The following is a 10,997-nucleotide window of genomic DNA, read 5'->3' on the forward strand; positions in this document are numbered from 1 at the left end:
AGTCTATATGTAAGAGCTACACAAAAGAATGATAATTTCTAGCATACCAAGTTTACAGAACATGTTCATAGCACTTTGTTTAGAGCAGTGGTTTTACTGAGGGCTACCGGAATCTGGTGGGTAAAGGCCAGGAAGGCTTCTAAACATCCTACAATGCACACAACAGCCCCCCAAACAGAGAATTATCTAGCCCCCAATGTCAAAAGTGCAAGGTTGAAATATTCTGATTTCTAAACTTCATTTCCTCGTGCATTTTATCCACATTTAGGAGCTTACTAAGACAAGGAGAGAGAAAATCAGAAACATAGAAAAACTGAGGAAAATTCAATGTAGACAATTTCTTTGAGAAATCAAGCTATTTTCATCATAGACAAGAAGAGAAATATAAGAGCATATCAGTAAGATGAGGATGTTGGAGAATTTTAATTTTTATTTTAAATTTAATTTTGCTTCTGTCTTTGAGTTGTCTTTAATTTGCAGACCAGATCCATAAATACCCAAATGTAGATGCAAAAACTCATTCCAAACCTTTCAGAAGTTTTCCCACCATTACCTACCTTATTCCATCTGGGTTCAATAACAAACTGTTGATAAGAAAACTAATTCTATGGCCTGGATCCAGTAGCATATATATGTATATACATTCATATGATGATATACTGTTAAACTACTATTTCGCTGTATCCATCTAGCTTTCATAGCTATGCAAAATATATTATTGGTCACATGCAAAAGGTTTCACTGATACTGGTTTTTTTAGCCTAACAAAAAGTGTTTTGTTTTTTTTTAAAGGATACTATTGCTGCTCCAACACACTGAGCTGATTCCATGTGGTGATGTGTGTGGGTTGAATTTGTCCACCAATGTCATAGATGGAGCATCCCATATTTTAACATCATCTCCAGATGAGGCAAATCTGAGGTTTTCCTGCATGACTGCACCTACAAATAGTTTTAAAACACTATACTTAAAAAACAGTTAAGGATAGGTCAAAAAAAAAAGTTAAAATGAAGGATCTACTCTAAACCCAGTGGCTCCACTGTCCACTTCTGTTCCAGAGTGGGTGCTCACCACCAGGTAGCTGGAACGATACTTCTAAAATCATATTCTCTCGGTTGACCCTTCCAATGGTTCTCCACAGCAATTATAATGATCTCCAACCTCCTTGACATGCCTTATAGGACCTGGCCCTGGTGTAACACCCCTACTTCTCTTCCCCAGGGCTACCAAACTCCCTGGCCTTCTTTCTTGCCTCAGTCCTTCCATTTGCTGCCCCCTCCACTTGGAACGCTCTTTCCCCAGATTTCCCAGGGTCATCTCCTTCACCTCACTCTAGTCTCAGCTCAAATGTCTCCTCAGAAAGGCCTTCCTGGCCACCATGGCTGAAGCAGCCCCACACCAGTTGCCCATTATGCAGTTTCATGTTTTTCATGACATTCTCTATTTGCAACTCTTGTTCTCACAATAATGTTGGCGTCTCCTGACTTGAACAAAGATCCTGAAAATGGATTTTGTCTTGTTTACTATCAGTCTTGAAATGTTCCTGGCACACCATGTGTACTCAATAAATAACTGCTGGATAGAACTTCCTAAATTGAGGTGCCTGGATGGCTCAATCAGTTAAGCACCCTACTCTTGATTTCGGCTCAGGTCATAATCTCATAGTCTTGACACTGGATCCCAAGGCGGGCTCTGTGCTGGGCATGGAACCTGCTTAAGACTGTCTCACTCCAGGGGCGCCTGGGTGGCTCAGTTGGTTAAGCATCAGACTTCGGCTCAGGTCACGATCTCGCAGTTTGTGACTCTGAGTCCCGCATCGGGCTCTGTGCTGACAGCTCAGAGCCTGGAGCCTGCTTGGATCCTGTGTCTCCCTCTCTCTGCACCTCCCCCACTCACACTCTGTCTCTCTCAAAAATAAATAAACATTAGAAAACATTTAAGTCTGTTTAAAGACTAGGTTTATCAAAGATTCTCGCTCCCTTTCTGCCCCTCCCCTGTGCATACATGTGTACACTTTTTCTGTCTCTCTTTCTCAAAAAAAAAAAAAAAAAAAAAAAAAAAAACCTCCCTAAATCTTTTTAAAATGTGTAATAAAATGTAGCATTCCTGCCATTTCAAAATCCAGAGACTTCAGTTTTTCCAAATAACTCCAGAATTAGCAAATACAGCCAAAAGAGATGCCTGTCACTAAGTCCCTAAACCAATACTTGGTCTACAATGCCCCCACTCATATTATTTATTCACAGTATGTAATTCAAATACATAATTCTGACAAAGTGATCTCACAAACCAAGGCAGTCTAAAAGACAAAAGGCAAGGGAGCTGCTTTAGGCAGATACTTTAAGAGCAAGTAGTAATGCATAATGAGTCAGAAAAAAATCCTCAAAAATACATGGAAGAACAGGGAAAGGAAGGGGGCCTAGAGATATACCCTCTACACCTTCCTGGTGTGGACGGTGTAAGAGTACAGCACTGTATTAGTGATATCACAGACAGGCTCCCAAGTCACCAACAAAGCATCCCATCTATGTCCAGTATACCCTATTTCAAAGGCTAAGTTAAAGGTATAATAAATTACAGGGCCCTTTGATTCTCAAGAGAAAAAAAAATGTGTTTATAAAAAGACTAAAACTTTAGTTAACTAGAAAAGTCACTTATGCGGTTCATTATGCTTCATTCATCGGATAAATACAGCGTTACTAAAATTAAAATCCTTTAGTCATCTGTTGAAATGTAGACATGCAGTGTTTGGACTTGGCACCTTGACATGTGGTAACATGTTGGTTCCCTACTCAAGGTACAGTTAAGTGCTGGAAAGGCAATCTCTTAAACCCAGCAAACACAACTGGAAAATGCCTTTACTATAAGCTTACACTGTTCCTGTTGAGCAGTGTGATGTAGTGTGGAAAGATCACTCAAGCCAGGGTTCAGAAAAAGTGGGTTCAAAGGATCTGTCCCAAAGCTACGTGACAGTGACTCTGGCAGAGTCACTTAATGTCTGTTTCCTTCTCTTCAAGTGCAGCGGGGAAGGGGACCATCTGCCCACCCACCTCAAGTCTGCTGAGAACTGAGCACTTTTAAGGGAGAGGCATTTACATCAGCCTCCCAAAGAGGGTCCCATCAAAGCGAGCTGTCAAGACACAAGGCGGTAATTCAGGGAGAGCGGCTACATGGAAAAAAAAATCCACTACAACAAATAAAAGTTCTTCAACTTTCATTCACCCAAAGTGCATTCTACTTGCAGGAGAACTTGCTCAACTGGGGTTACCTTATAAAATGCATTCGAGTCGTACTGGAGAGGTTTACAAAAGCGGGGAGACGGCCGGTGGAGAAGCGGCAAACTTTTCGGGGGCAACACACCCCTCAGAGCCGCCACCAACCTACCCCAGCAGACCGGGTCACCTCTCGGGTCGAGCCGGAGACGGTCGCGGACGGAGGTGCGCGACCCCGGCCCGCGGCTCCCAGGCACTTCCGCGCCAAACCCGCTGCCGCGCCCCTGCCCGACAACTGTCCGAAGCACCGGACCGGCCCGGGCGCGCGCAGCCCGGGGTCCTCCGACCCGCCCGCGGGGTGGCAGGAGGGCGGGCGGGGTTCGGGAGTGTGCAGGGACGCGGCGGGGAGACACCCGCTGACCCCGGGCCCTACGGAACCTCACCTCTCAGCCGCGGTACACCGGGGGCCACGGCGCGGCCCGCTCCGGCGCTGGGCTTCCGGCTCCCGCCCGGACTGTTAAACTTCGGCGGCCGGAAGTCCCGCCCTCAAGTGGCGTCATGAGGAGAGGCTCTGCCAGAAGGGTGGCTAGGGTTGGCGGGGCAGGGCCTGGGGCGGCGCTGGGCCACCTCTCCGGGTAGCTACCCCCAGGGGCAGGGCGGGAGCTGCGGGTGTGGGCGGCTCCCTCCACACCCCAGCAACGATGGCGCTCTGCACCTTTGTGGTTCGTTTGTTCGCTGGCTGCCCGTTGTGTGCAAGGCACTAGGCTAGACTCGGTGCGCGGTGATGAGTTTAGCCTGGAAGTCATGGGTACGGTGAACACTTCTTCCTGGCCGCGTGGAGCTTACAGTTCGCCGTAGGAGGCGGACCTTAATACATAATCACATACCTAAAAGTGAAACTGTGACAGTTGCTTCAAAGGAAAGCTAGCAGATGAACCAAAGATGTACTAAAGGGAAATGAACATGGATATGGGTTTTGGAAAGGCTTCCTTGAAGAGGAACCCATGAAGAGCAGATAATACCCCATGCAATTTACAAACCAGAAGGCATGCTCAGAAAAGCTAAGAAATAACCAAAAGTCTAAGTGTCTGAGCTATCAGACTTCAAAACCCATGATCTTTCTTCCTAATCATTGATCTTGCTTCTTAATCGCGCTGCAGGGTCATGAAATCAAACAACATCTGGTTGGGAATTCTCTTGAAAGGGATGTTTCTCAGCATGGAAAAAAGAGGGTCTGAACTGAGTTTTCAATACCAAAGCTTTTTTTTTTTTTTAGCTCTGCTGACAATTTTTCTTAGCATACTTATAATACGTATAGGGCATTTCTTCTGCAAACAGTATTTTTATACCTTCATCGCAAGTGTGCGATAGAACTAGGATTGGGTTTCTGAACTAGGTACATAAGCCCCAGTTGTTTGTACCCATGTTGCAAATAACTTGGAAACTCTGAGTGCAATTTTTCGGAGCAGAAATTGAAGTCCTAACCAAGATGTAAAGATTGATGGTGAGCCTCAAACGGAGAAAGATAGCAAGCAGCAGCTGCCTTCACTGTATAGTTTACAGTTCTTGAGTTTATTAAATTCAATTTTGGCATGTATAATCAAATGCCAAATGTCAAAGTTTTGGCATTTTCCTGCCAAAAAGTTGGAAAATGAGAAAATAGAGTAATGGACTAGGGACAGGGAGAATTGAGGCAAATGGGAAGGAAAAGACAATTAACACAATCTCTGAAAAGTTGAAGCCAGAAGGAAAATTGAGACTATCTGACACAAAATATAATACATGTCATATAATACAAATGTATAATATAACATACATGACAATAGATATTTATTGAATGCATACTTTACTAAACATGTATGCATGTATAGGTATAATGTGTGTATGTGTACTATACATATAATTTCATCCTTCTAAAAACATATACTATTATACGTATACATATGAAGAAACAGAGGTTAAGTAACTTGCCCAAGGTCACACAGTTAACAAATTGTATGAACAGGAGTTAAACCCATAACCATAAGTCTATAAAGACTGTGCTATATAGTCAATATGCCGTATAGTCAAGAGCTAAAAGACAGCATGAAGAGCCAAATGTTAACCTCCACTGCCCCTCCTTGCTGGTGCCACAGCCTCATCAAAACATACATGTTCTTGAGACGGTTCTGTCACTCTTGTGTCCTACCCTTGTGTCTACATGCATAGTTACCTCAGATCTGTAAAGTTTAAGCAATAGAAGCCAAATGTTAAAAACCTCCCTAATATATGAATTATATAAACATTTGTACCTTTCCAAAAGTAGATATCATGAAATACTTCTAGATATGACAAGGGATATTTCTAGACACAAAGAGATACGTCGTAACAATAAAAGTGTCAAGAAAACCAGAATCTATATGCATTAAAAATATATGTGAGACTAATTACAGAAACTCAAAGTATATGAAGAATAAATGTCACAGCTAAAAAGGGAAAACAGGCATATCCAGAATCATTGTTGGAGATTTTGACAGAATTCTTTCAGTAATTGATAGAATATCCAAATAAGAAAAACAATAAGTAAAGATGTGGAAGATCTGAATACTATTAACTATTTCTTCTATATTGCAAAAAGAAAGAAAGAAGAAAAGAAAGAAAGGGAAAGAGAAGAAAGAGAAAGGTTCGAAGTCAATAATCTATGCATTCTCTTTAGGAACCTAGAAAAAGAAGAGCAAATTACACAAAGTAAAGATTAGAATGGTAAACAATGAAATTGAAAATGAACAGTAGAAAAATTCAGTGAAATCAGAAATCAGAAGAAAGAGAAAACATAAATTACCAATCTGGGAGTTGAAAGAGAGGCCACCAATACAGAAACAAAAGATAGTTCAAAGGATAGTAAGGGGATAATATGAACAAGTTTATAATAAATAAATTTGATAACTTTAAACAAAGTGGACAACCATCTTGGAAGACAAATATTAAAACAGACACAAGAAGAAATAATATGATTAGTCCTAAATGTACTACAGAATTTGCATTCATAATTAAGGAAACACTTCCACAAGGAAAATCCCAGGATCAAATGGCTTCATTGTTGAATTCTATCAAACACATAAGGTAGAAATAATACCAATCTAAATCAAACTTTTTCTGAAAACAGAAGAAGAGGGAATATTTCCTAAACTTGTTTTTTAAGGATAGTATTACTCTGACACTAAAACTTAAGACGTTATAAGAAATAACTATAGACTCATATCCCTCATATATACAACAATTATACATGTATGCAAATTAAATATATTTGCAAATCAATTCCAGTAACATTTAGAAAGGATTATACATCATGGCCAAGTGATGTTTATTACAGAAATGCAAAGTTAGTTTAACATCCGCAAATCAGTTAATATAATTCACCATATTAACAAAATAAAGAATACCCATATAATCATGTCAATAGGTGAAGCAAAAGGATTTGAAAAAAATCAGCTTTTATTCATGATTAACAACAAGTCTCAGCAAACTAGGAAAATAAAAGGAAAGGAAACAACTCAACCGGGTCAAGAACATCTATGAAGAACCAATAGATAGCATCATACTTAATGGTTAAAGACTGAATATCTTTCTCCTAAGATCAGGAACAAGGCAAGGATGTCCAGTCTCACAACTACTATTCAAATTCTTCTGGAGGCCCTAGCTTATCCAACAAGAAAAAGAAAAGAAAATCTGGATGTCTTCTTTGGAGAAGTGTCTATTCATGTCTTTTGCCCATTTCTTCACTGGATTATTTCTTTTTTGGGTGTTGAGTTCTTTACAGATTTTGGATACTAACCCTTTATCTGATATATTATATGTATTATATGACATGTATTATTACTTCCTGTCTTCTGCTGGTTTTGGGTTTTATTTGCTGTTCTTTTTCCAGCTCCTTAAGGCGTAAGTTTAGGTTGTGTATCTGATATCTTTCTTCCTCTTTAGAAGGCCTGGATTGCTATATACTTTCCTCTTATGACCACCTTTGCTGCGTCCCAGAGGTTTGGGGTTGTGGTGTTATCATTTTCATTGACTTCCATATACTTTTTAATTTCCTCTTTAACTACTTGGTTAGCCCATTCATTCTTTAGTAGGATGTTCTTCAGTCTCCAAGTATTTGTTACCTTTCCAAATTTTTTCTTGTGGTTGATTTCAAGTTTCATAGCGTTGTGGTCTGAAAATATGCACGTCTGTATCTTTTTGTATTTACTAAGGGCTGATTTATGTCCCAGTATATGGTCTATTCTGGAGAACATTCCATGTGCACTGGAGAAGAATGTATATTCTGCTCCTTTAGGATTAAATGTTCTGAATATATCTGTTAAGTCCATCTGGACCAGTGTGTCATTCAAAGCCATTGTTTACTTGTTGATTTTTCGCTTAGATGATCTGTCCATTGCTGTGAGTGGGGTGTTGAAGTTTCCTACTATTATAGTATTACTATTGATGAGTTTCTTTATGGTTGTGATTAATTGATTTATATATTTGGGTGCTGCCACATTTGGCACATAAATGTTTACAGTTGTTAGGTTTTCTTGGTGGATAGACACTTATCCAAAGAAGACATCCAGATGGCCAACCAACACATGAAAAAATGCTCAATGTCACTCATCATCAGGGAAATACAAATCAAAACCACAATGAGATACCACCTTACACCTGTCAGAATGGCTAACATTAACAAGTCAGGCAACAGCAGATGTTGGCAAGGATGTGGAGAAAGAGGATCTCTTTGCATTGTTGGTGGGAATGCAAGCTGGTGCAGCCCCTCTGGAAAACAGTATGGAGGTTCCTAAAAAACCTAAAAATAGAACTACCCTGCAACCCAGCAATTGCACTACTAGGCATTTATCCAAGGGATACAGGTGTGCTGTTTCGAAGGGACACATGCACCCCCCGATGTGTATAGCAGCACTATCAATTATTATTGATATATTATTATATATTGATTATTATTATTCCAAAGTATGGAAAGAGCCCAAATGTCCATGGATGGATGAACGGATAAAGAAGATGTGGTTTATATATACAATGGAATATTACTCGGCAATCAATATTTCTTGTCATTTGCAACTACGTGGATGGAACTGGAGAGTATCATGCTAAGCGAAATTAGTCAGAGAAAGACAAATATCATATGACTTCATTCATATGAGGACTTTAAGAGACAAAACAGATGAACATAAGGGAAGGGAAACAAAAATAATATAAAAACAGGGAGGGGGACAAAACAGAAGAGACTCATAAATATGGAGAACAAACTGAGGGTTACTGGAGGGGTTGTGGGAGGGGGGATGGGCTAAATGGGTAAGGGGCATTAAGGAATCTACTCCTGAAATTATTGTTTCACTGTATGCTAACTAATTTGGATGTAAATTTTAAAAAATAAAAAATAAAATTTTAAAAAAGAGAAAAGAAAAGAAATAAAGAAAGAAAAGCATACAGAATGGACAGGAAGAAGCAAACTCTATTTACAGACAACATGATTGTGTACTAGAAAATCATAAGAAATACATAAAAAATCTCCTAGAACCAATAAGTAAATTTAGCAAGGCCTGTGTAAAATCAATATACAAAAATACAGTAGCATTTCTAAATACTAGCAATAAACAATTGGACAATGAAATAAGAAGTATAATTCCATTTCCAATGGCTTGGCATCCAAAATCATAAATACTTAAATTTAATTTAATAAAACACTAAATTAATAAAATACATTCAATAACTACATATTAAAAACTATAAAACATTACTGAGAGAAGTTAAAGACTTAAATAGAGAGCCATATGACATTAATGAGGTGAATATTGCTAGAATGTCAATTTTTTAAAAAGATAAATTCAAAGGACCTATACCTGCTATCAATCTAGATTTAATACAAATTAATTCATAATGACAGAAAGCAGTGTACCACTTGCCTGGGTAGAGGAAGGGATGGAGTATAAAGGAGTCAAAGATGTAATTGGTGGTAATGGAAATGTTCTTTACCTTGATTTTTGTAGTGGTTTCAGTACATCTGTCAAAGTTCATACAAGGGTTTATTTTAAATTATGCAATTTACTGTTTGTATATTATACCTCAATAAGTTTTATTTTAAAAAATTTCAGGAACAGGCAGGCACCAGGGTGGATCAGTCCGTTAAGCGTCTGACTTCAGCTCAGGTCATGATCTCACAGTTCCTGGGTTCGAGCCCTTCATTGGGCTGTAGGCTGACAGCTCAGTGCCTGAAGTCTGCTTCAGATTCTGTGTCTCCCTCTTCCTCTGTCCCTCACCCACTCACACTCTGTCTCTCTTTATCTCTCAAAAATAAAAACAAACATTAAAATAAACTTTTTTAATAATAAAACAATTTCAGGAACTAAGAGCTCCTGATCCTTAAGAAATAAAGTGATGTCCTTGGCTTATAATAGAAAAAACAAAATTAATTATTTTTTTAAAAGAGATACCAAAATATGTGTCAGATTTCAGAATATTGGCTTGGGATTGATTTTAAACATTACCAAAAATGAAAAGAGAAAAGTTACTACACAAGTTTCAAGGATTTGAATGACTTCCATGTTCTTAATAGTAATACTGGAATTGATAAGACAATGGAACAATTCCTTTATATATATTTTTAAATACTTATTTTTGAGAGAGAGAGAGTGAGCAGGGGAGGGGCAGAGAGAGAGAGGGAGACAGAGAATGTGCAGCAAGGTCTGCACTGACAGCAGGGAGCCCTATGGGGGGCTCGAACTCATGAGATCATGACCGAGCCAAAGTCTGTTGCTTAACTGACTGAGCCACACAGGCGCCCCATAATTCCATTATATTTTTGAGCAAAAATGATTATTAACCAAAAATATTACCATATTACCACTCAATTATGAGAGAAGAATACAAACATTTTCAGTAATATAACGTCTCAACAAATTTACCTCTTGTGCACCCTATAAGGAAGCTACTTGAGGGGGTGCTCCACCAAAACAAGGAGCAAATGGAGAATGAGGAAGCCTGGGCACCCACACTGAGAAAGGTAAGGGATCCCCACGATGCCACTGAAGGAAAATTCCAGAATAACAGCCATGCACTGGGCTTAAAGAGCCATCAGCCCAGACAGCAGGTCAAAAGTCTCCAGGAGTGCTATTGTCAAAAATAAACACACACACACACATACACACACACACACACACACACACACACACTCATATCTGACATGCTTAATTGTGTTAAGAAGAGATTTGCAGAACTGGGAGAGAGGAGTTAAAGGGCTTAATTCATGACTGAATACATAAAAAACTAGAAGACCAACCAACGAGCCACACAATAAGAGAAAACTAACACTAGGGAAACAAAACGTTGGGCAAGAAAGAAAAAAATGGAAACAGCAACCATAATATGCCATATAACTCTGTGATGAGTATTATTAATGCAATTGTACAAAGTGAACATGGAATGTTAATTTAACCAAAATCATGACACAGCTATCTTGAGTTGATAGGGAGATGGGAAGTATGCATTTGTGTGTAGTTAGGTCCCGTGAGAACTGGTTCCTTATCTTCCATGGTGGAAAGTTAACAGGTCAATCTTAAACTGAAAAAAAAAAAAATCACGAATTAGCTTATCAGTCAGAGAGTTGGAGATGAAAACCAAAAGACATAGCAAAGAAGTTGAAAGTTGCCTTAGGGACAGTGATAAGTGGGTGATTGATGATGGATGGGGCAAGGGACTGCTTTTTTGTTTGTTTGTTTTAGCCTTCTGGTTTTATGTTCCTCTTTTCAACTTATTCCA

General features: G+C 39.2%; 1 protein-coding gene across 3 annotated transcripts in view; it reads right to left on the minus strand.

Moving 5' to 3' along the window:
• NEDD1 (NEDD1 gamma-tubulin ring complex targeting factor) overlaps positions 1–3,750 on the minus strand; it is a 47,801-nt gene extending 44,051 nt beyond the window's left edge. For 2 of the 3 annotated variants that reach the window (XM_053894911.1, XM_053894909.1), the window contains exons 1-2: positions 3,269–3,612; positions 798–941 (exon numbers count right to left, since the gene is read on the minus strand). In XM_053894911.1, coding sequence (XP_053750886.1) covers positions 798–933 — 136 coding nt within the window. In that variant the 5' untranslated portion in view covers positions 934–941; positions 3,269–3,612. Of the gene's footprint in view, positions 1–797; positions 942–3,268; positions 3,613–3,655 lie in introns of those variants that run through there. The other variant, XM_053894910.1, reaches the window with a different exon arrangement.
• Between the last annotated feature and the right edge of the window lie 7,247 nt (positions 3,751–10,997).

Source organism: Panthera pardus, unplaced genomic scaffold (assembly GCF_024362965.1).
Source record: "Panthera pardus isolate Hobbes unplaced genomic scaffold, ASM2436296v1 HiC_scaffold_6, whole genome shotgun sequence".
In the NCBI taxonomy this organism is placed as follows: domain Eukaryota; kingdom Metazoa; phylum Chordata; class Mammalia; order Carnivora; family Felidae; genus Panthera; species Panthera pardus.